Here is a 24,893-nt window from a genome sequence, read left to right as displayed (position 1 = left end):
TGATTCTGACACCACAGTTGACTTTTGCCTGTTTTGAGCTGTATTGACATGAGATTGTCCGTCATGTGCTCTTCTGTGTCTGGTCTCTTCTGCCCAACGTAGTATTGGTGAAATCCGTCCATGGCTGCATACAGCAACTGTTTCTCACTGTCGCTGTTGTATACTATTCCAGTGTGCGGTTGGTTATATGTTCTATTATTGGTGAAGTTTTGGTCATTTCCCACTTTTTGGTTATTGCAGATAGTGTTTCTGGGAATATTCTAGTACATGTCTTTTGGTAAATGTATGTATGCATTTCTGGTATGTAGACATTTAGCAGTGGAACTTGTTGGTTATAGGGAACACATATATTAAGCTTTATTGAGATATAATTCACATGTCATACAGCTCACAGTTTTAAAGTGTACAGTTCAATGGTTTTTAGTCTATTCACAGAATTGTGTAACTATCACCACAATGAATTTTATTTAATTAATTAATTTATTTTTACCACAGTGAATTTTAGAACGTTTTCATCAGCCTCAAAAGAAACCTGGTACCCGTTAGTAGTCACTCCTCGGTTCCCCTCAGTCCCTCCAGCCCCAGGCAGCCATCAGTCTGCTTTCACTGTGTGGATTTGCCTGTTTCGGACATTTCATGGGCATGGAATCATGCAATATGTGGTCCTTTGGGACTGGCTTCTTTCACTTAGCTTGTTTTATCCAAGTTATAGCACGTGTTAGTACTTCATTTCTTTTTGTTGTCCAATAATATTTCATTGTGTAGAATGTTATTCTGTTCATGAGTTGGTAGACACATGAGTTGTTTCTACTTCATGGCTATTGAGAATAATGCTACTATGAACACAAAAGTTTTCCTAAGTAATTGTAACACAAACCTATCTTTTAAAAGGTTTATTTAGGCTCTCAGCTAGTTTGTTGAGGAAATGGACAAGATTTATGCCTCTTTAGTGCTGTTGCTGAGTAGGAAGTTACCTTGTATATAGTAGATCCTCACATGTTAGTTGCATGATTCAAGCATAATTTCTCTGTGTTTCTGATTGTGATGAACCTTTTTTTTTTAAACCCCACCCCATGATTAACCTTCTTTTAAGTTCTTCCTAACTAACAACAAATGGATAGGGAAGACCACAGCTTTCTTCTGACTTAGAAGATCCGTACAGTGACGTTGTTATAGCAGAAGAGCTGAAAGAATTTCTTAATTCAGAGGGTCAGATTCTTTCAGGGAAGCCAAAGGCAGAAAAGCAGACCAAGGCTGTTGTGTTGTTGGAACTTTTGTACACCGACACCCATGTGGACTCTATAAGTTTGGGTTAGGGGAGGTGGGGTTGTAGATAATATTATAATGTTGATAGATCTCTTTTGATTCCACTACCATGACGATAGGTGATATTACCGTGTTGTGATCATGTAAATGTAGCAAGTACCAGGTTTCATTTAAGAGGCACGTTACTCTGCAGAATGTCAGTTGATCCCTGTGGTGAGTGTTGAATCACAACTCCTATTTCGTAGCCAAGGAAATTGAGACAAAGGAATTAACTGATTTCACTTATTTAGATTGAGAACCAGTTGCCTGTAGGGAAGCTATCAGTGGAGGTCTGTTTCTGTCTCTGATATCAGTTTTGAATCTGTTGGATCAGAGCTTCCCAAACTTGGCTGATCGTTAGAACGTTTGGAAAGTCACTTAAAAAATACAGATTTCTAAGTTTTATACTCTGTTTCTGCTGATTCAGAATCTCCAAACGGGGGCCCTGGCTGCAGTGATTCTCTGTAGGCCGGTAGTGGCAGTTATTGTTTTTGCTGCCATATAAGTCCAGAGGAGTCTGACATCGGACTGACAGAGGAGTGGGCTTTGGGAAAATGAACTAGGCCGGGTTTCATGTCCAAAAAAGGAAAGCAGATTGACGCTGTAGCTTGTACCTGCTCTCACTCGGGTTCTGAGCCTGACTGTTCCTTTTGCTTGGGTCATGGGAGTTAAACTTTTAGAGGATGTGGCCAGAGTTTGAAGCATTTCCTTTTGCTGTGGAATAACTTCAGAGTTTATCAAAGGCAGAGGAAGGGAGCATTCAGAGGGAAATTTGCTTAACATTGCCAGGCCCAGCTGGGTGACTGCACTGTTAGTTGGAACTGTCTTTTTTTAGGCCTCAGCTTAGCTTCTAAGTTCCTCTGAGCCTTCTTGGCAGTGGTTCTAAAAATAATCACCAGAATTCCAAATTTAGCAAGCAAAGATCTTAATTTAAATTTTGTCTTTAGTTTTCTTGTGATACCTTTGTGTCTGGTTTCGGTATCAGGGTAATATTGACCTCGTGGAATGAATTGAGAAGTGTGCCTTCTTCCTCTTCTGTGTTTTAGAAGAGTTTGTGAAAGATTGATGTTAATTCTTTAAACATTTGAAAGAATTCACCAGTAAAGCTGTATCGTCCTGCGTTTTTGGGTTTGTTTTTTTTGTAGGATATGTTTTGATTACTAATTCCATTTCTGTGTTTGTTATATGTCTATTCACATATTCTTCCTGCCTGTTTCTCCTTTTCTTTGTCTTCTAGGAATTCCATTATGCATTTTTTGGTATCATTGACAATGTCCATAGGTCTCTGAGGCTTTGTTTATTTTTCTTCATTCTTTTTTCTTACTCTTCCTTGACTGGACACTGTTCCTCCGAGTAAATAATGTCAGTTGACCTGTCTTCAGATTTGCTGATTCTTTCTTCTGTTTGTTCAAATCTGCTGAGTCCTTCTAGGAATTTTTCATTTCAGTTATTGTACTTTCCAACTCTAAAATTTCATTTGATTCTTTTTTTAAAACAAGTTAATTTCTATCTCTTTATCAGTAATTTTCTATTTGGTGAGACATTGTTCTTATACTTTTCTTTAGTTCTTTGGATATGGTTTGTTTTAGTTCTTTGAATATATTTAAAATAGCTGATATGAGTCTACTGAGTTCAGTTTGGACGATTTCTACTGTCTGCTTTTCCTCCTGTTTGGACTATCCTTTCTTATTTCTTTGCATGTCATAATTTTTTATTGAAAATAAGACATTTTAATAAAATAACAGGGCAGCTCTGGAAATCAGATTCTACTCTCTCCTCAGTGTTGGTGGTTGTCCCCGTTTGTTATTTTCATTGTTCGTTTGGTGACTTTTACTTCTGTTAAGTCCGTATTTTTTTGTCATGTATGTCCACCGAAGTCTGTGCTTGGTTAGCTGATGGTCAGCTAATGATTAGACAGAAAGTTTCTTAAATTTCCCTAGGCTCCTTCCCAGTTTGATCCTTTTGTCCCTTCTAGCTGCCGTTGACCTCCTGAATCACTTGAATTCGTCATCATATATCTGCCACTTCATCTGAGGCATTTCTCTTGCAACTTTTCACCAGTTCTTTGATACCCGGCTTCTTCTAGTTGGCTATTTCATGTGTCTCATGTGTTTGAAACTTCTTCCTTTATATCTCATTGCGTCTCAGAAACCCCCTTCAACACATGTGCCCTGATGCCATGGTTCTCTTTTCATGGTGTGTAGGAAACCCAAGATGAGTCAGCTGTGTTATGGTTGGATGAAATTCAGGGTGCAGTCTGGCAGTCCAACAAAGACACCCAAGAAGCACAGAGGTGTACGTATTAGCTCTTCTATTTCTATTTCGGTGGAGGGTAATGGTGGCGAGGTGCTCTGTTTCTCAATATTCATATCTCAGCTTGGCCAAAATGGAGAGATGTAGGGGAAACAGTTTTCTAGAAGGTATAGTTAAGTAAGCCAGTGTGTGAATTTAGATACTTTCTAAATTATTTTGGTAATAATTCTTTCTCCATAGTTGCCTTAGGAATTTTTGCCATTAATGAGGCCGTGGACAGTGGTGACATTGGTAAAACACTGAGTGCCCTGCGTTCCCCTGACGTCGGCTTGTACGGAGTCATCCCTGAGTGTGGTGAAACTTACCAGAGTGACCTGGCCGAAGCTAAGAAGAAAAAACTGGCAGCAGGTAGGTTACAGAGAAATAAATATGTGCAGTTAGGAACCTGAATATGAGAGAGATCCACGGAGAGGACAAGGGACAGGCTGTCAGGGAAGATACCTTCCTGCAGAAGCGCAGTATTTCAGCTTATTTTAAATACCCCAAGGAGGTAGTCCCTGTTTTTGAAAATATTCTTTTTTTTCCCCAACCTTGTTGGCAGTTATGTTTAAAAAGATCAATGTTTTGAGAATGTGGGAAAGATCAAAATATGTGACTGTTCATCTTTTGTAGGATATCAGTAGCTCCTGCAGTATCTAAACTTATAGTTAGATAAAAGTAGTTTATCTGCAAAAAGAGGGGAATAAAGATAAGATTTTTCATCCCTTTTCATGGCCTTTTTAAAATTGCCTGGAGTGGCTGAATGGTTTATAGATCTTTTATTAAAAAACAGTTTACTGACACATAAGGTCTTAGATGCCCGTTTTGGAAGGAACAAAACTAGTCAAAGTTCACGATACAATTGGAGTTTATAGATATTTCCTCTTTATAATGTAGATGTGAGTGAACTAAATGAGACATCACAAAGCCATAATTTAAGAGGGACTTAGGATTCCCTTTCCTCTCACAGGTCCAAGGAATAGGCTTTGGGAATGTCTTTAGCTAGATTGTTAAACCAGACCGGAATCATCCTATAGCATCAGATGTACAAATGTAGAGGACGTGGCTCTGGATCTCTTTTCTCTTTCCTTTATTTTCTTCCAGGAGATAATAACAGCAAGTGGGCAAAGCACTGGGTGAAAGGTGGATATTATTATTACCACAATCTGGAGACCCAGGAAGGAGGATGGGATGAACCACCAGGCTTTGTGCAAAATTCTATGCAGCTTTCTCGGGAGGAAATCCAGGTAAGTCACATTTCTTTATGCAAGAAGAGGCTGAGAGAAAGTGTTTTAGAGCTAATATTAGTTAGGGGGAACGGGGTATGTGGTCAGAAGCCTTAGACTAAAATTAAGGCTATATAATGAACTATTTTAGAGGAATTTTTTCTCTAGTGGTCGGGGGCATGATTAAGGCCTAAATTAGAAACACATCGAGATTGTAGAATTAAGTCAGATAAATTGTGCGCTTATAAAAGAAAATTTGGATGATCCAGAAAAGTAGAAAGTTGCTCTTATCCCTCATTAAATGTGACTACTGTTCATCTCTCCCAGTTTACATTTTCAACGTTTCTGTTTCACAAACTCCAAACTGTTCTGTATTAGAGTGTAACTTGCACTTTCAAATGCAATCTCTCCATTCCCCTGCAGTCTCCTCCATTGTGGCATTCTAGGGACTTTGGGATTTTGGTACCCAGCCCTGTGTTGTCACCTGTCACATTTTGAATCCCTTAGTGACCCGGGCACAGTTCTTGGCACAGTCAGTATTGGGTAGGTTGAGTGGGTACCTATCAGGAAAAGAAGCTCAAGTTTTTGTATATGACATTTTTGGGATGTGAGAACATGGGCCGGAAAAATAGACTGACGTCATGCCCGTTGCTCAGCTAAAGATCTAGTATAAACTGAGAAAGCAGTGAGTTAGTTCGTGCGTTGCAGATGATACCGTGTTAAAATTTGTGTGCCTTCTCACCTATGTCTTCCACTGTGACCACGTGCTTTTATAGAGTTCCATTTCTGGAGTGACTGCTGCATATAACCGAGAACAGCTTTGGCTGGCCAATGAAGGCTTGATCACCAAGCTGCAGGCTTGCTGCCGTGGATACTTAGTCCGACAGGAATTCCGGTCCAGGATGAATTTCCTGAAGAAACAAATCCCTGCCATCACCTGCATTCAGGTATTTCAGAGCCTGTTACACAGATGGCAGGTGGTCATCTGGAGCAGGACTAACACAGTCAGCTCTTACGATTGCTCGAATGCCTGAGCGTGTTTCTTCTTTCTGACCATTTAGTCTCATCCTCCTTTTGACAAGTACTTCCCTTTTACTATCATTGTTATCAGTGGCTTCATATACTGCTTAGTGATGAGTTGTCAGCCTAGTGGCAGTTCCCCTTGGGCACTTCACTGACTTCTAGGACTGATGCTCTGTGTCAGATTTGAATATTGAGGGAAACAGCTGTGATTTTGCTTCAGTGACAGAGTAGCACACTATCACAGGAAGAATTCTGAGTTAGCAGTTATGGCTCCACCACCGCCAGTTGGTGCTGAATTTGTCTTAGTTTGTTTCTTCATCTGGAAATGAGGATGCTAATATTTATCTTTACTTTCTCACCTGACTTGTTGTGAGGAGCTAGTAAGAGAATCTGTGTGGAGAGGCACTTTAAAAGGTGTGAAGTGCTGTGCCAGCGGCAGGGAGGTGGAAGTTAGCCAGTGCGCTCTCCTGGTGGCGGCGCAGCCCCCGCCCATACTCCCGTCTGTCTCTCGTGGACGTGGTCCTTTTTAAAGATTTGTCATGAATTACGCTTGGATAATATACCAAGAGATTTTTTTAACTTTCTCTGACCCTTGGGAAATAATGTGTCAACTGTAATATTCGATGGTTTCAGTCGCAGTGGAGAGGATACAAGCAGAAAAAGGCGTATCAAGACCGTTTAGCGTACCTGCACTCCCATAAAGACGAGGTGGTAAAGGTATGGTGGCTTGGGCAAGGTCTCAGTGGGGGGTGGAAGTATGCCATGTGTTGAGATGAAGGACTTTTGTAATTTCCCCGGTTCTTTTCCCATAGATTCAGTCCCTGGCGAGGATGCATCAAGCCAGAAAGCGCTATAGAGATCGCCTGCAGTATTTCCGAGACCACGTAAGTGCCCTTGGTGACACGGGCCAGGAGAATCGGCTTTGCTGTATTTTTGGTGGACAGATGACCAAAGGAATTTCTTCTTTGTTTCTTAGATAAACGACATTATCAAAATCCAGGCTTTTATTCGGGCAAACAAAGCTCGTGATGACTACAAGACTCTCAGTGAGTAACTGTGGCTCAGCAGAGAGGAGTTGAGGCCATCAGGTTCTGGGTGTTCTCCACGGATCTCTTTTCTTTCCTGCAGGCAAGGCTTGTGGGGTAGGGTAGTGCTGCTTGTGATTTAAGCCCCTTTCCTAGCCTGTGGCCATGCGTCTTGTTGCTTCCGTGTTAACCTTCGTCACAGCATAGCAATAGCATGACCACGAAGACTACATCTGGTGGTCGTCTTTGTGCATCTCAAAAGTAAATATCTGTGTGAATAGAGCTGTTTCTTCAAGACAGTGCTAACATTTCCTGAGACTTAGAACTTTTCTCGGTAACTCCGTTCTTTGTCTGACACATGCTTTCCTTCTGTCAGTCAATGCTGAGGATCCGCCGATGGTCGTGGTCCGGAAATTTGTCCACCTGCTCGACCAGAGTGACCAAGATTTTCAGGAGGAGTTGGATCTTATGAAGATGCGGGAAGAGGTCATCACCCTCATTCGTTCCAACCAACAGCTGGAGAATGACCTCAATCTCATGGATATCAAAATCGGGCTGCTAGTGAAAAATAAAATCACACTGCAGGTATGGTGCAGTGCCAGATGGGGCCTTGGGGCCCTTCTTCCTGCTTCCGTTCCCTCCCTCGCCCTTGCGGACTCCGGGGGACGGTGCAGGTTAGCTATCTTCTCAGTTTATGTTGTAAATTTTAAAAAAGTTATATAAGAAATGAAATACTGTAATAGCAACATTTTTAATGGACAAAAGTTAAAAACTATCCCATAATTCTACCACCCCACAATCATATTGCATGCTGTTTTTACTCAATATTAGAGGATAAGATGCTTTTCATATGGTATACAGTCATAAATATTATTTTTAATGGCAGCATATAATTTATTAGAAGATACATTATGGTTTACCTCTTTTTTTCTCCCTAAACTATTTGACAAGTTTTTATTATTACAAATAACATTGCAGTTAATGTGTCAACGTATATGAGCTTTTATTGTATTTAAGACTTGGTTTTTCAGATAGATTGCTTCCTGAGTTTGTTTCCTGAGTCAGTGGACATTTATCCAGTTCAGGTTCTTTATAGGAAGCTGGGAGTAGGAATGCATTTGGTTGGTATTCTGAAACCAGGATGCAGAGCAGTGATTTTAACATTTAGTGGGGGCTGCCAGTGCGATAAACCTTCGCGCACATTTTTAGGTGCTAAAAGATCTTTCCATAGTGCCTGGAGTTTCATCTTTGAAAGCTTTTTGATTTATGTGTTGGTTTTGTTTACAGGATGTAGTTTCCCACAGTAAAAAACTTACCAAAAAAAATAAGGAACAGTTGTCCGACATGATGATGCTAAACAAACAGAAAGGAGGTCTCAAAGCTTTGAGCAAGGAGAAGAGAGAGAAACTGGAAGCTTATCAACACTTGTTTTATTTATTGCAGGTGAGTGGCTCCTGGAATTGGTGTTGTAAAATTTAGCTAATTTACTTTCCATAAGAAAACCTTATCCATAGATCTCTGTGGAAGTATTTCTGATTTTCACTGAGGGGTGAGCAAAGGGGGCTGTCTTAATTTTCTTTCTTTCTTTACATGGTCTGTATTTCTTTACTACATACATTCTAATCTTTCAAGTTTTTTTTTGTTTTTTTTTTTTTTTAACTTTGAATATTTTTGGCAGCCTTTATATTTATTATCTTGAAATTACTTACCCGTTGGTTTTATTTCAGACCAACCCCACCTATCTGGCCAAGCTGATTTTCCAGATGCCCCAGAACAAGTCCACCAAGTTCATGGACTCTGTGATCTTCACTCTCTACAACTATGCATCCAACCAGCGAGAGGAATACCTGCTCCTGCGGCTCTTTAAGACCGCCCTACAGGAGGAAATCAAGTATGAAGGCTTCTGAGGGCCGGGCCTCAGAGGCTTGGGGCTGGAGAGTCAGGCTGCCTGTACCTTTTCTTGATCTCAGCTAACAGTGTGATTTGTGTAAAATACTCGAGAGAAGCATCCACTTGCTAAATGACTAATAAATATAAAGTGTTGCTGCTTCTGGGGAGGTGATGGAATAAGAATTAATTTTAGGAACATTTCTATGTTAAAATATATTTTTTAAGAAGCTGATCCAAACATTAAGATTCCACATTTTTATCTAATGAAGGACCTGATGATGCTCCCACGATTGAGTCTGTGGCAGCAGAAAGGCGCCATGTTCAGACGAGAGTTGGGATGTGTTTCTAGAGAAAGAGCAGAGACCTCTTTCCTTCCAACTATTTCTGTTTCCATGAGATGGGATCATTAAGTAGGAAGGATCTTTAAGCGCAGAGATTCTGTGATTAATTTAAATTGAGTTTGTATCTGATGTTTTATAGGTCAAAAGTAGACCAGATTCAGGAGATTGTGACGGGAAATCCTACAGTTATTAAGATGGTTGTGAGTTTCAACCGTGGTGCCAGAGGCCAGAATGCCCTGAGACAGATCCTGGCCCCAGTCGTGAAGGAGATTATGGATGACAAGTCTCTCAACATCAAAACTGACCCCGTGGACATTTACAAGTCGTGGGTTAATCAGATGGAGTCTCAGACAGGAGAAGCAAGGTACGGTCACCACAACCTCTTTTTTTGTCACATTCTTCTCTCTTTTTTAAAAGCAGTTAACCTTTGATTTACAAACTAATAGTTATTCTAATAGTTTTCCCTTAGAAACCTCTCCTGTAAATTGTTGACGTGATAATATGTTCACTTATTTAGCAAATATTTACCAAGTACTTAGTATGTGCCAGGCACTGTGTTAGATACACATACAGTTATACAATCATAAATGAAACATACAACGATGAATAAAACAGACCTGCTCCCTGCTCTCTGTTTATTAGGTTTGTTTGACAACAAACAGGTTGTCAAACAAACATAAAAAATGAAAACATAATTACAAATTGAGGACAGTTTTTGGAAGCTTTGTGTCGGGAACAGTAATGGAGAATATAGGAGGTAGCTGCCTTAGGTAGTGGTGAGAGAGAGCCTCTCTGAGGAGATGAAATGTCACTTAGCTCAGACCTAAAGTAGAAGATGGAGCTGAATTTGGGAGAGTCTAGGACCTGAAAGGAGGTCGGCATAACTAAGGATGCCTTTGGCTGGAAAGACTTACAGATCTGAGTGCGATCATTGTCTCACTAAGGAAAGAGAGGATGATGTGGGTGAAAGACAAGCAGCCCTGGGATGCTGACAGTTGGAATCACTAAATTAACGTTATGTGGGGGCTTCTGTGCCGGGCCGTTGTCTAACCACCAGCACTGACACATGTAAAGCAAAAGTGTGTTAATACAACATAGGTAATGTTGGGAAAATATAGGTCAGAGAGCCAGCATGTTTCTGGTTTTATCCGGCTTGAGTGAGCATGGGAGGCTGAGGGGGATGTGTGAGCAGCTTAGTCCGTGGTGGTTTGCTTCTTTTTGTTCTGGAGTAGAGTCAGATCGTGTGGGAAGCTCAGAGTAGCTGTCCATGCCCACTACTCAGCGTGATCTGTGGACCAATAACAAAATCGTCCACAGCCCTTGAGCACACCGTTTAGTTCAACTGACATTTTTTTCACAGCAAGATTTTCTCAGTGAAGGAAGCAGTGTGTTGATTACATTCTCGCTCAAGCTCCTCATACTGTCTTAGACTGGTTGGTAGGCTGGCACTGGTCCACATTTTGAATGGCGCTGCTGTCCATCATTCTGCATCATTCTGCCGGACATCGGGCAAAGGGAAGGTGTGCCCCGGGTAGAGAACAGAGTGTTCTGGTCTGCGTTGTCCTCCTAGAAAGAGCTTATCCCCTGTCAGGAATTTTGTGGCCTCTTACTTGATTCTCAGTGATGTGTAAGTCTGTCACCAGGACTCGATCATTGCTGCTGTGGTGGCATACCCATTTTTATCTTGAACTGCACACCTAAGGCCCAGATCCCGGAATGTGGTCAGCCAGCTGCAGTACTTGACTGACTGGGAAGTTTTGTCTGCAGACCAGGCGTCCCTAGATGACAGCCCTGTGGACACTGGCTCCAGGGTACCAGCATATTTCCTCTGATGGTCCATGAGTCAGTCAGTCTTAGATCAAATTCCACCAGGCATTTCAGGAATTTTTTCTTCTAGGTGCCTATCAGAAACTGGTATCTTATTTTGTTTTTCATAAAATGGAAATAAATTTTAACACTTTTTCGATACCAGTAACTAGAAGGTGTGATATATGAGGGGAACCCGTCCTGCCTGTAAGCCTCACATATCTTTGTGCTTCAGCCACCAAACACATAGCCAACTGGACCTTATCACTTCTTGGGCAAGTTTACCTCTAAATCTTAGAAATGTAATATTCTGTTCTCTGACTACAGATGTTGTGTTTAGTTAGCACTTTCATTTCCTTTACTCATATGCTACTTTAAAAAAATGTCACATACACATAGTTACAAATTTGACTAATCTAAAAAATGTATAGCACATAACTTAAAAATAATAAAATAAACTACTTTTTACTGTAAATGCCATAGAGCCAGGTGTTTCTCATAGAATGCTTTTGTTGATTTTGGCCTAATTCTTGTGTTTGTAGTATATCTGTGTTTGTAATTCAGCTACATGTGACAAATGGAGTTGTACCCTATCTGCTTTTATTAGTTTTCTGTTGCTCCTGTGACAAATTACCACCGACTTAGTGGCTTAAAACAGCAGAAGTTGATTCTCTTACAGTTTTTAGAGACCAGAAATCCATGATCAGTGGACTAAAACCAAGGTGTCAGCCTGGCGGTGCTCCCTCTTAGAGGCTCTAGTGGAAAATTGTTCCTTGCCTCTTCCTGCTTCTGGTGGCTGTGGCATTCTGTGACCTGTGGCCTTATCACTCCAGTCTCTACCTCCTATTCTGTGTATACCAGATCTCTTTCTGCTTTGCTCTTATTAGGACAATTGTAATTGGATTTGGGCCACATTGATAATCCAAGATAATCCTTACTACCTTTTGACCTCACTGAAAGTACCAGGACCTGACCCTGCCTTTCACCTTTGACTTTCCACTCCCTCCTATCCTCCTCGCTTCCTGATGGAACTGAGGCCGTGTTGTAGCAGTCTGCTATTCTCTTGCCACTTTCTTCTGACTCAGTGCCCTCTCTTTGAATGATCTTGTCAGCTCATCTGGCTTCAGTTCCTATATGTAACTGTCACCTCCCCCAATACCCAGAGGGTCACCGAGTCCTGTTGATGTAACAGCTGTCAGATCTGTCTGTTAGGCCCTCATCACTTCTTGATCCTGCTGTGGCACTGCTCTCTTTCATTCGTGACTGTCCATTTTTAATTTGTTCCTCATGGTGGACTAGAGCAATTTTCCTCAAAATTCGGATCTGTCTTTTAAAGGTTTTCCCTGGCTTCTAGGGATGTCCAGACTTCATAGCCTTATCTACAAGGCCCTCCATGACCCAGCCCTTGTTTACTTTTTCACCCTTATTTCTCCTCCTTCCCTTCCTTTGCATTTGATCTTCCTTCCTTGAAGACCCTACTTCTCTCTTTTTCCTGAGTTCAGATGTCCCTCCCTTCTTGAAGCCTTTCTTGATTCCTCCAGTCCAAGTAGAAGACCCTTCTCTGTGGCCCTGTAGCACTTGTCAACTTGTTATTTATAGCACACTATGTTTATAAATAAATACCTGTTTAAATGTGTGGCTCTCCCATCAGACAGTATGAGACTTGAGAAGCTGTCATGTCTCATATACCTCTGATCCCAAGTGCCTATCAGTGCCTGGCACATAATTCAGGGCATGCAATTTCTAGTTAAAAACCTGAGTTCTAATTCACCCCACCGTTGACCAGCTTCCTGAAAGTGAGCAAGTTGTCTGATCTCTCTGGGTCTTTCTGTTTATGAAGGACGTAGTTCTGCCTCAGGCGGTCCCTGGCTGTTGGCCTAACAGAGTCGGGGGTGATTTCTGCTTTCCCAGCAAACTGCCCTATGACGTGACTCCTGAGCAGGCTCTAGCTCATGAAGAGGTCAAGACACGTCTGGACAACTCCATCAGGAACATGCGGGCCGTGACAGACAAGTTCCTCTCCGCCATCATCAGCTCAGTGGACAAAATCCCGTGAGTGCTATCAGTTGTGACCCCAAAAAGAGCCCAGCATTAGAGTCCTTCTGCACCACGACCCTTCTCACGAGTTCTGTCCGTCTCACAGCTACGGGATGCGCTTCATTGCCAAAGTGCTGAAGGACTCGCTGCACGAGAAGTTCCCTGATGCTGGTGAGGATGAGCTGCTGAAGGTGAGAATTGGACGCTGGCACACTCTTGCCCTTCCAGTAGCTCTTTGAGGAAAAAGTAAGGAAACTAGGCCTGACCGTGGACTTTTAATAAGTTCCTAAACATAGATTCTGGCAGTAGCTCGCCTTTGACTGTGAGCTTGTGAAAGTCATTGTAAATGGTAAATGACACCTCTCTTAGTTCTTATAGAGTTTGAATGGCATACAGATATCAAACAACCAGAGGTGGATTTTTCCTCTCTTGAGATAAATTTCTGAGTCCTGTCTTTTTGCTGGAGAATTGCTCCCTCTGCTGGTGGCCAGGCGACTGGGAGCAAGCACAATTGCTTCTGCTATAAAGCTGTTTGTTGCTGGTAACTCTCTTACTCGGCTATGCTCCTTCTTTTTTTTTCTTTTTTTTTTTAATCTGAACGCCTTTTTCTTCTCTCTCCTAGTTCTCTGCTTTCCTACAGTGAGGCTTCGATTCTAGACTTTCTGTTCAGGTGAATTAATTTTATTTTTTTCTGAATGACACTCTAGGGGAAATGCTGTGACTGTCCTTGAATTCTTCTGTGGAAGAGATGTGTGTTGAGTGACTTTTAATTTCAGAGGCATGAACTTGTCTACCTTTGAAGCCTGCAGCATGAGAACGATGGGGGTTGGACAGATTATACCATGCTAATTAGGTCATGTTTAAATATTTATTTTAACTACATTCACTAGTTTCTTAGAATGAAAGCCCACCTACATGAAAGTGAAAAGTACACATGGATGACAGCAGCTTTATTTGCTGCCATGATATGTGAACAAAGGATGCCCTAAAATGCTCAATAACAGACTTTAAGTTTATCATTTTAACCTTCTGAATCTGTTCTTTCATTGTAATGATTTTCAGTTCTGTTCTCATTTTCTTTTTTTCTGCATCCAACAAAGGGATGTCTGGTCATTTTAGGGTCAAGCCTTCAGAGAAAGCTTGTGTGCATGCGTGCATGCGTGTCTGTATGTATAGTGTTTATTTTTTCCTCACAGGACTGCATTTTCTGGTTTTCTTTGCTAGCAGAGTCATTTGCAGCTTACTTGGTGGAGTGGCTTTTAACACTCACCTTTCTTTTTCATCTATTCCCAGATCATTGGCAACTTGCTTTACTATCGATACATGAATCCAGCCATTGTCGCTCCTGATGCCTTTGACATCATTGACCTGTCGGCAGGAGGCCAGCTTACCACAGACCAGCGCCGAAATCTTGGCTCCATTGCAAAGATGCTCCAACATGCAGCTTCCAATAAGATGTTTCTGGGAGATAATGCTCACTTAAGCATCATTAATGAGTATCTTTCCCAGTCCTACCAGAAATTCAGGTAAGGGGAAAGAGATACAAGGCACTGGAACGATTCCGTGGGCGTGTTTCTATCTCAGGTTCAAGACAGAACTAACAGCCATACCTAGCTTTCCCTGGGCTGCCATGTTTTAGTATGCATGTTTGATGTGATCAGAGCTTCAGGAGGCAGTGAAGAGGATTTTTGAGCTATTAAAATGTATTCCTGTGAAATAATAAAAACAGTGATTCTCCATTAGGTACCTGTTACTTTATAACCAGAGAAGAATTGGAGAGTGCTTTTAATTTTTGTCATTTAAATATATAGTTGTGAGTTCGGGGCATTGTCTTAGAGATCGAGTTGGTTCTCCTAATGACACAGGTGTTTGGTTGAGTGGTTCTCATGGGTAGAGCTCAAACGAGATGGAGAGAGAAGTTACTAGAACTAATGAGCCAAGGCTGTCAAACACAGCAAACACGCAGCACTTGCTCTAGAATTAACTGTCTGGACTGGCTTCTATTTGAACGTGTTGCCTCAGAGATTTGTGGGATGTCCTCTCCCTAACTTCTCACACGTATGTCACTTGTTGGGGTCTGGCTCTTGTGATTGTTTTCAGACGGTTTTTCCAAACTGCTTGTGATGTCCCAGAGCTTCAGGATAAATTCAATGTGGATGAGTACTCTGACCTAGTGACCCTCACCAAACCAGTGATCTACATTTCCATTGGTGAAATCATCAACACTCACACGGTATGTGTTTTTCTTTAATTACTGAATTTCATTGCTCTGTCCTTAATTGTCTGTTTTGCTGCTGCTTTACCATTCCCAGAAGCCAGATAGCTCATCTTCCTTTGATCTTACTGACATCACATCTGCCTTGTTGTTTATTATTCCTAACAATATCTACTGTTAGGTTTCTCAAAGAGACCCAGAGGCCCACCGAACCAGAATCTCCACGGTGGGCCATGGAACCTCCATTGCAAGCACTGATCTAGGGACTTGATAAAATACTGTTTTTATTATTCCTCCTTTTTACCCTGGATTTTACTTTTTACTCTGTGTCCTTTTTCTAACATGAATAGAATACTGACTTTTTCTTCTGTGTTGCCTTAGAGTGAGTGATTTTCCCTTGGATGCTTCTTTTCCTTTCCTTTTTGGGGCATAGAGAACAGGAAATGAGGAATCGTATAAAATGTAAATGAAATTTCAGGCATTGTCATTTCTTGGATAACGGCATCTTCAAGCTTTGCTGGAGTGCCCTTGAGAAAATGACAGCATTGATCGGGTGTACTTTTCTCTATCTAAATAGAAAGGTACTGTGGACTGGGAATATTGAGTAAGTAAAACTATGGCAGCGAGTTATTTGAATTGGTCAGAGGGCACATCGATGGCTTTGGGTATGAAGTTGGTCTTTTTCTAACATGAATAGAATACTGACTTTTTCTTCTGTGTTGCCTTAGAGTGAGTGATTTTCCCTTGGATGCTGCTTTTCCTTTCCTTTTTGGGGGCATAGAGAACAGGAAATGAGGAATCGTATAAAATGTAAATGAAATTTCAGGCATTGTCATTTCTTGGATAACGGCATCTTCAAGCTTTGCTGGAGTGCCCTTGAGAAAATGACAGCATTGATCGGGTGTACTTTTCTCTATCTAAATAGAAAGGTACTGTGGACTGGGAATATTGAGTAAGTAAAACTATGGCAGCGAGTTATTTGAATTGGTCAGAGGGCACATCGATGGCTTTGGGTACTGAAGTCGCTGAGCTTCAGTGTTCTTTGTCATGTAGGGTGTGCTCTTATATCCATGGGGTTGAGCGAGTACCTGTGTTTTCTCTTAATGCATCATAATAAGTCATTCAACAGAGGCCAAGTGTGATGCTTTAGATATTGTTTATTGGGTGGGTTTGCTGAGAATTGGCTTGTTAGAGCTTTGAATGTGGCTTTGTTATCTAACGCCTTTTGTGCTACTTGGCTTCGTGGGCGGGGATTGGGCTAACGGGCTGAGTGTATGAGTGGAATTGATCCCCGGGTGTTCACCCGCAGCTCCTGTTAGATCACCAGGACGCCATTGCTCCGGAGCACAATGATCCAATCCACGAGCTGCTGGACGACCTTGGCGAGGTGCCCACCATTGAGTCCCTGATAGGTAATGTCCTGACTTAAATGCCCAGTGCTGAGAGGCGGGTATGACAGAGGAGTGTTGTAATTGTCACTTCCTTTGTTTCTGCACCGTTCAAGTTCTGAATATACCTTGAGGAAGAAAACCGATGTGATCCCTGGCTGAGGAGCTGAAGTCCAGTGGAAGAGAGCATTTTAAATGTCTATATACACATAATCATATAATTTGAATTTATAAGTCCTGTAAAGGAAATGAACAGAATATTTTGAGAAAGAATGGCAATATTAGTGTTGAAATGATTTGTTGAACATTTATTTTATTATGGATCCTTAGCCTTTATCACTTGGCATATATTTTCTTTTATTTCTCAGTAAGAGGTGTCCTGGCCACGGTGTACATCTTGGCTTATTTTTCAAGTATCTCCTTAGACTTGCATTATCTTTTACTTGTGTTAATATCTCTTTTCTTTATTGTACTGATTCTTTCTATCCTCCCAAAACTTCAGGAGAAAGCGCTGGCAATTTAAATGACCCAAATAAGGAGGCGCTGGCTAAGACAGAAGTGTCTCTCACACTGACCAACAAGTTTGATGTGCCTGGGGATGAGAATGCAGAAATGGATGCTCGGACCATCTTACTTAAGTGAGTATTGAAAGTGTGAAGAATGAAGTAAATGTAATCCAGTGATCCCTTGGCCTCGGTGAACAAGTCTGCTTGTTCATATTGAAATGATCATCTTGCCTTATAAGTCTGTCATAATTCCAGTCACCTAATATATTATAGCTGGCACAGGACTTATCTCCCTTATTTGCTAATAAGATGCTAAAGTGAAATTTACATCTCAAAAATCCTAACCTTGGTACCCACTCAGTTATGGTTGCATAACTAGGTCTGGGACCATGAGCGGCTGGTGTTAGCAACCGCCCAGTGAGACCTCTGGGAGGTGATGCTTGTGCCATCGTTCAATAGGTCCATTTGAGAGGAAGTAGAACACCTGGTCATATAAGTGCTTCTTCCATTTTCTTTCAGCACAAAACGTTTAATTGTGGATGTCATCCGGTTCCAGCCGGGAGAGACCTTGACTGAAATCCTAGAAACACCAGCCACCAGTGAACAGGTAAAATTTAGGGGTTCAACATATATCATACTAAGGTACCTATGTGCTTCTGTAACGGATGCATGCCAGGATCGAGGAGGTGGGACATAGGTGACAGGATGGTAAAACCCGGGGGTGGACTGGAGGGTGTGGTGCTTTAGGGCTTGTTGAGAAAGTTGTTGGTTCCTAAATCTAGAGGCAGATGTTCTAGGGCACAAAGCTTGCTGGCACTTCCATGGAGTGTGTGTGTGTGTGTGTGCATGCGCGTGTGTGTTTTAATTTAATCTGAAGCAGAATCAGTATGTCTGCCTAGTAATTTATTGAATATTACATGGTTAGAATTTTGTCAAGTGTCTTGCTAGATAGAAGAAAAGTATAAAATGTGGCTCATAACCTCAAAGAACTCTAGTTGGGGAAATGTGGTAGAGTTATACTGGAAATAGGAAACCATTAAAAATTAACTGTAGTATTTGCTATAAAAATGCTTAGAGTTCAGGAAGAGGCTAGTGAGCAGCAAAGCATGAGGAAGAAGTGGGACTCGAGCCACACTTAGAATGGATAGTATGTGAGACGAGGGGCAGGCCAGTCAGGGGAGTCCACGTGATGTGACCAGGCCTGCATCTCTAGAATGAAGACGTGGGTGAAGGTGAGTAGTGGGACGTAGAGCATGAGAACAAACTATGTAGAACGCAAAACCTGGACAGGAATTCGGCACTGGAGAAATAACAACTAGAGAGCTGTTGTGACCTTGGGGACCATTTAACACTGATTGAATTAGCAGTGCTGTCAGAGTAGATGGTAGTTGAGTCATCTAGGTATGTGATAAAGTGGCAGGCCTGGTTGGTTGGGGGGTGGCATGGCAGTGGGAAGGGATAGATGGATCTCTTCATGTTTAAGACTCATGTTTCACCTTCATAAAATAAGAAAAGTAGGCGAAGTCATTCATTTTCAGATTTGGAGCATAGGAATCCTTTTCATTATATGACAGTTAACTTGGAAGACTAACACATAAAGCAGATAAAGAGCTGCTCCGGTAGCGCCAGCAGTGAGGCCCTGGAAACCCAGGCCTCTAGGACTCTGCGGTCCATTTGGGAACCCTTCAGGCTACACAGTGGACTGTGTGCAAAGCACTCTTTTAAATGAATTTTCAGATTTTAGAAGCTATGATTAATTACCAAAGAAATGTGCATGAGAGGCCAGAAGAGAGGCAGAGAGGCATAACTGATAACAGCAACTCATTTAACCCAGAAGGAAGTTAGAAGTAAGGGAGGAGGAACCCACCGTCCCTGAGACCCTCCCGCGAGTTTTCTGCTTCACCTCTGTTCTTTCATTTACTCCTTGCACTGTCCCTTTTCATCCTCATTTTACAGGTGATGTAACTATGACCCTTAGAGGTGAAATAACCTGCCCAAGATCATCTGCTTATAATGGCAGAACCAGACTTGGATTCCGTTCTGTCTGACACCAAAGTTTATGCTCTTTGCATTATATGATACAGAGTAGACTTGACATTAGGGAAGAAAGGTAGTTTGGGAAAGGGAATTGCTCTAGTTTGGGAGGAATTACAGTCATTCCAAATGTGAACATCCCGATACAAACAGCTCAAAATATGACACTGGAGCCTTTGTGACAGATTTAGGATCCATCAGCACAGAGCTGATCATTGAAGTATTGAAAGCGAAATGACCCTGGGCTACTTGGAGCTACCAAACCCATTCTCAGGGCAAGAAGAAAATGCAGGGAAGATGAGCAAGGTGACTACTAAGAAAAGGCACTGGATTCGGCATGGGCTGTATGGTAATTGGTAATGAGAACAGTCCATGCAGAAGCAATTTGCAAGGAGTTAAAGAAAGAAGAAAGTGCCAGATAAATGCAATAGCAAGTGAGGACTGCATATCAGGCAGGGACGTACCAGGCAAACGTTGGATGCTGACTAGGAAAGTTAGAAGAATCAAGGGAAGATCTTTCTCTTTTTAAGATATTGACATTCGCAGCATGTTTGGAAGCAGAGGGAAGGCCTGAACATGATTCAGCCTGGACATGGGGGCAAAAGAATTGGCAAGAATTTACTGAGTACTGGTGTTGCATTGGTGTGGTTACAACATTCATCGAGCTGCGTTTCAGAAAAAATTAAGTGGCTTCTATGTCCTAAGATATGATAGGGAAAAAAACAAGGGTTTTTTTTTTTTTTTAGCCGTTAGAGCCCAATCTCCTAACCATACCTGAGAGTCCAAGAGAGAAGCCCCCAGAAGCCAGACAATTTCATAGATGAAAAAAGACCGGCCTCTGCTTCATGCAGTTTCTCTCTCAGTTGTCAAGGAGTGAGTTTGTTCCCTCTGTTTCCAGAACAGAGTTGGAGAGCCGTGTAAGTTTGGGTGCGCATGTGATCTGCATAAATTCAGATTTGTATTAGTGTAGTGAACTTACCAGGAACTATTTTTTCTTACCTGTAGGAAGCAGAACATCAGAGGGCCATGCAGAGACGTGCTATCCGTGACGCCAAAACTCCTGACAAGATGAAAAAGTCAAAATTTGTAAAGGAAGACAGCAACCTCACTCTGCAGGAGAAGAAGGAAAAGATCCAGTCAGGCCTGAAGAAGCTAACGGAGCTTGGGACCGTGAACCCAAAGAACAAATACCAGGAACTAATCAACGACATTGCCAGGGTATTGCATTTGAGGGACAGTGATGGCCTGGCCGTGTTTAAAGCTCTCTCAAAATAAATACATAAATAAAAAGTTGTTACAGAGGCTTGTAAGGAGACAGTAGCTGTTCAGATGGTGACACCCATTCAGTTCACGGGCAGATCAGTGTCCTTTCTTCTGAAGAACCATTTCTGACTCTTCCCACATGAGGACATTGCCTGCCTTTTGATAACTTATTCCATAGCCTAAATTAATGAGGAGAAGACTGGGAATCTAATGAGAACTTCCCATGTCTCAATTTGTCCTTGGCCTCTTTGGAATTCATCCAGATTTTAATGATTTCTGTGAAATATAAATTCACGTTGAATTGATCATCAAATCCTTATCTTTTTCTCCCTCTCCTGACAACATATTTAAAAGATTTAAGCAAGTTTTACAAATAGATTCTAAGAACTGAAAGTTTGTAAAAGTAACACGTTTCCCTTCCTCTAGAAAATATAATTGGGTACAAAAAATAGATGAGATCTGAATTTCTTTGTTAAGTATTGAATATGAATTGCTGCCTATTAAGAATGTGTGGTCATGCAAGGCAGAGTTAAGCACTACTGGGTTCTGGTGTTAATGATTCAAGAAGCACATGATATCATTATTTTCCTCATTTGAATAATTGTGTCTCAGGATATTCGGAATCAGCGGAGATACCGCCAGAGGAGAAAGGCTGAGCTGGTGAAACTGCAGCAAACATACGCTGCTCTGAACTCTAAGGCCACCTTTTACGGAGAGCAGGTGGATTACTATAAAAGCTATATCAAAACCTGCTTGGATAACTTAGCCAGCAAGGGCAAGTGAGTATTTATTTAATTTTTTAAAAGAATCCATGTTAGGGGAAAAGAAGTAGAGGGAACTGAAGTAACATTGGAAACTTTTACTTAAAGCACACTGGATCTTTTTATTGATTTTGTTCTTTATTTTGCTTCTAATAGTTTGCATCATTTCCTAATTCCATTTGTCATTGTATGATGTAAATAAATACTATGTGATGGATCTCACAAGTGCTTATTTCTAAGCATCCCTTGTTCCAAAATATCTTTCTGGCCTGGGAAATTAATCATGGAAGGAGATTATCTAGTGGTCCCCAAAACCTGGCTGTGCCTCAAAATCACTAAAGGAATATTATAAACATTTCGGTTCCCAAGCATCTCTCTATACCTCCTGCTGACAGGGTCTCAGCCCCTGACTTTTTCCTAGCTGCTTAGGAAGGTCTGATGCATCCTTCCTGGTGCGGGCCAAAAACCATCAACCTGCCCATTTTATAGGGAGGGGAACCGAAAACCCAGAGAGTGAGGCAATCAGTGCAGGCTGCAGCAGCCTGTGGGTTAGTTTGTTTTTGCTCATAACTTCATTTGAAGAATTTTCAAACTTCAGAAAGTTTGAATGAATAGAACAATAAACACCCACATAACCCTTCACCTAGATTCACCCATTTTTCATATTTTGTCATATCAGCTTCACCTCTCCGGCTCACTTACTCTTCTACCTGCTTGCTCTCGCACATGCATGCTCTTCCTACCTCCCTCCCTCCCCAGAAGACTTCCTGGACTGAGGCAGGGCTGAAGGGAAGGGCTAAGAATTAGATCCAATTTGCAGAGCTGACTCTTGTGCCCTTTTGATATGTCCCCATCATTTTTTGAGCACTTCCTGACTTTAAGGCACAAGATATTTATGGTTTCAACTTGCGCTTTTCCCTCTCCGGGACTGGAATTAGCTATTTCTCCAAACAGTCTTGGTTCCTTTTAGTGAAGAATAGTATTTAGAAACCAGGATGCAGGCACTAGGTGTGCTCATTGTCACAGAGTCATCACTGCTTCTAAGCAGGCAGATCTAATGTCTCCCTTTTTTAACGGCTGCATACTATTCCTTTGGGTAGACAGAAATATCAATCGATTTAATCAGTTCTCCGCTGTTAGGCATTTATATTGTTTCCAGTTGTTTATTATGAAAAACTCTGCAATAAATAACCTCTTGTACATATGTCATTTTGCAAAGGTGCACATATTTTTTAAGATAAATTTCTAAAAGTGGAATTGCTGGGCCAACAGTTTTGTACAGTTGTAATTTTGATAGATACTTTAGTTGCCTTCATAGAGATTATTCCCTTTTGTACTCCTACCGGTATTTCCGCCCATTTCTCCAGACCCTTCCCTTGGGAGTCCCAAATTCCTGATTCTCATTTATCTCTATTTTTCTTTTGCTTACTTATCACTTCTTGATTCGAATATCCCCAATAACTCTTACTATCTGTTTCTTTTTCCTCGCCCTCATTCCTCTGTAATTGCTATGCCGGCTTAAACTCTTTTAAAAATGACTTATCTGAGGTGTTTCTGTCCCTCTGCCCCGCATAGCCGAGGGGCTTAGGGTGGCACCCCTGGAATTCAGTTCCCCCAGCTTGCATTAGGATCCCTCACACTTACTCATAGGCGGTTAGGTTCTGAGAGGGACATAGAAGGATTAAGACACTGTCACATTGATGGTAGGTTCTCAAATATAATTTAAATTGAAGGCTAAAACAATTTAGTAATGTTTCCTCTGTTTTGCAATGATATTACCTAGGCCAATCTTAACATTTATTTGCCATTTGAGAATTGATATGTTACTTATGCTTGTGTACGGGAAGTTTGTTTTCTGACCTCATATCCTTGAATTGCCAACAGATTTGAAATAGATAGTTATTTATAGAAAGTAACATGATGACATTTTACAGGGTCTCCAAGAAGCCTAGGGAAATGAAAGGAAAGAAGAGCAAAAAGATTTCTCTTAAATATACAGCAGCAAGACTACATGAAAAAGGAGTCCTTCTGGAAATTGAGGACCTACAAGCGAATCAGTGAGTATTTACTTTTTTACTTTGTTTTTATACATTGATTTTTTAATTTCTGCATTTATCACATCTTTATCTTACTCCCTTTCTTTCTCTTAACTGGATGGTCGTTGTTATATTATACATATATATATGTATATATGTATACACACACACACATATATATGTATATATAATACATATTATATATACACAAAATTAGGCCTAACAATCAGAGTTGTATGTATATATGTATACACACACACACACACATATGTATATATAATACATATTATATATACACAGAATTAGGCCTAACAATCAGAGTTAATTTGTCCATTATTGAAGGGGGAAGTATTTCTTTTCTCTGTTTGTGGAACATTTGTCTTGGGACATGTTCACACCTGCTGTGTACGCGCCACCTTAATTTTTTCTTTTTAAAGCAGGGAAGCCTTTCTTTCTATTTGTTCCATTTATAAACCAAGACATCTTACAAAACTGAAATTTTGTACCCATTAAACAACAACTCATTCCTATTCCCCAGCCCCTGGCAGCCACTCTTCTATTTCCTGTCTCTATGAATTTGACTATTCTAAGTGCCTCAGATGAGTGGAATCATATGTATCTGTCTTGTTGCGACTGGCTTATTTCACTTAGCATGATGTCCTCATGGGTCATCCATGTTGTAACATGTGACAGATTTCCTAACTTTTTAAACCTGAATATATTCCAATGTATGTATAAACCACATTTTGTTCATCCATTCATCCATTGATGAGCATTCAGGTTGCTTCCACCTATTTTTCCTATTATGAATAATGCTACAGTGAACATGGAAGTGTAAATATATTGTCATGATCCTGCTTTCAATTCTTTTGGGTATACAGTATACCTAGAAATAGGGTTACTAGATCATAGGATAGTTCTATTTTTAATTCTATAGCAGTTGAAAGACATTTTTAACTCATATATACTGTCAAAGTATTTTCTAGTAGTATCTGAAATGTGTATGAAAGTGCTTACTTATCTCATTACTTTTTTGTCATTGAATAATAATTTTTGGTGGTTTTGATTTCAGTAATTAAAAAAGTTTTTAATTTTAAAATTTGGATTTCTTTGAATTCTGGTTGGGTTGTGTGTGTGCACTTAAAACATGGTTTATTATCTGTATTTTCATTTTTTTTCAATTTGGAATCTCGGTCTTTTGGAGGTTTTTTTGTTGAGCACTTTATGCATTTTTCAAATCTATTTCATAATTATTATCTCTTCCCTTATTTTGTCATCATTTTGAAGTGCCTACCGTTATTTGCCTCTCTTCTTTTTAATTTGCTACTATGGGCTTAGAAAGCAGATAACAAACTAAATCAGTTAAAATAAAATTATTTATCACATAAAATAGATATCTTTCAGGAATAACCTATGAGGATCTCCTGTTGAATAAAATGCATGTATTTTAGTGCATGGGTTTTGTGGCTTTTCTTTTAGTTTCTCAGTGGCCTCTTGCATCTGTCATGGTTCTCAGCTCTGTTCATAATAGATAAGTTTGCTCCCTAGTTGAGTTCTGGAAATGTGGGGCAACACATTTGATCACTCGGAGAACTGCAGATTCCCACCTTCTTCTGGTGTCATAAAATTTATGGGCATGTAAAATGTTGAGAATAAGTGATGCTTTAAATATGGTCAGTAATAGCAATCTGTCCTTGGTGGTCCTCAGTGTGTTTATAGCTATAGCACCTGCTCTTTCCAGAAAA

At 40.8% G+C, this 24,893-nt stretch overlaps 1 protein-coding gene across 1 annotated transcript in view; it reads left to right on the top strand.

Annotated features, from left to right (window-relative positions):
• The window catches only part of IQGAP1 (IQ motif containing GTPase activating protein 1), a 79,729-nt gene that overhangs the window by 49,971 nt on the left and 4,865 nt on the right, over window positions 1–24,893 (top strand). Inside the window, exons 16-36 of the mRNA XM_006905287.2 lie at window positions 3,510–3,600; window positions 3,799–3,966; window positions 4,702–4,844; window positions 5,600–5,770; window positions 6,480–6,563; window positions 6,659–6,730; window positions 6,823–6,892; window positions 7,248–7,456; window positions 8,159–8,314; window positions 8,599–8,762; window positions 9,242–9,466; window positions 12,820–12,960; window positions 13,052–13,136; window positions 14,239–14,471; window positions 15,046–15,178; window positions 16,470–16,572; window positions 17,051–17,186; window positions 17,574–17,661; window positions 20,094–20,306; window positions 20,964–21,130; window positions 23,047–23,169. Of these exons, the coding sequence (XP_006905349.1) occupies window positions 3,510–3,600; window positions 3,799–3,966; window positions 4,702–4,844; window positions 5,600–5,770; window positions 6,480–6,563; window positions 6,659–6,730; window positions 6,823–6,892; window positions 7,248–7,456; window positions 8,159–8,314; window positions 8,599–8,762; window positions 9,242–9,466; window positions 12,820–12,960; window positions 13,052–13,136; window positions 14,239–14,471; window positions 15,046–15,178; window positions 16,470–16,572; window positions 17,051–17,186; window positions 17,574–17,661; window positions 20,094–20,306; window positions 20,964–21,130; window positions 23,047–23,169 (2,975 nt within the window). The remainder of the gene's footprint in view (window positions 1–3,509; window positions 3,601–3,798; window positions 3,967–4,701; window positions 4,845–5,599; window positions 5,771–6,479; window positions 6,564–6,658; window positions 6,731–6,822; window positions 6,893–7,247; window positions 7,457–8,158; window positions 8,315–8,598; window positions 8,763–9,241; window positions 9,467–12,819; window positions 12,961–13,051; window positions 13,137–14,238; window positions 14,472–15,045; window positions 15,179–16,469; window positions 16,573–17,050; window positions 17,187–17,573; window positions 17,662–20,093; window positions 20,307–20,963; window positions 21,131–23,046; window positions 23,170–24,893) is intronic.

This window comes from Pteropus alecto, unplaced genomic scaffold (genome assembly GCF_000325575.1).
Source record: "Pteropus alecto unplaced genomic scaffold, ASM32557v1 scaffold60, whole genome shotgun sequence".
NCBI lineage: Eukaryota > Metazoa > Chordata > Mammalia > Chiroptera > Pteropodidae > Pteropus > Pteropus alecto.
This window is presented reverse-complemented; position numbering and strand designations above follow the sequence as displayed.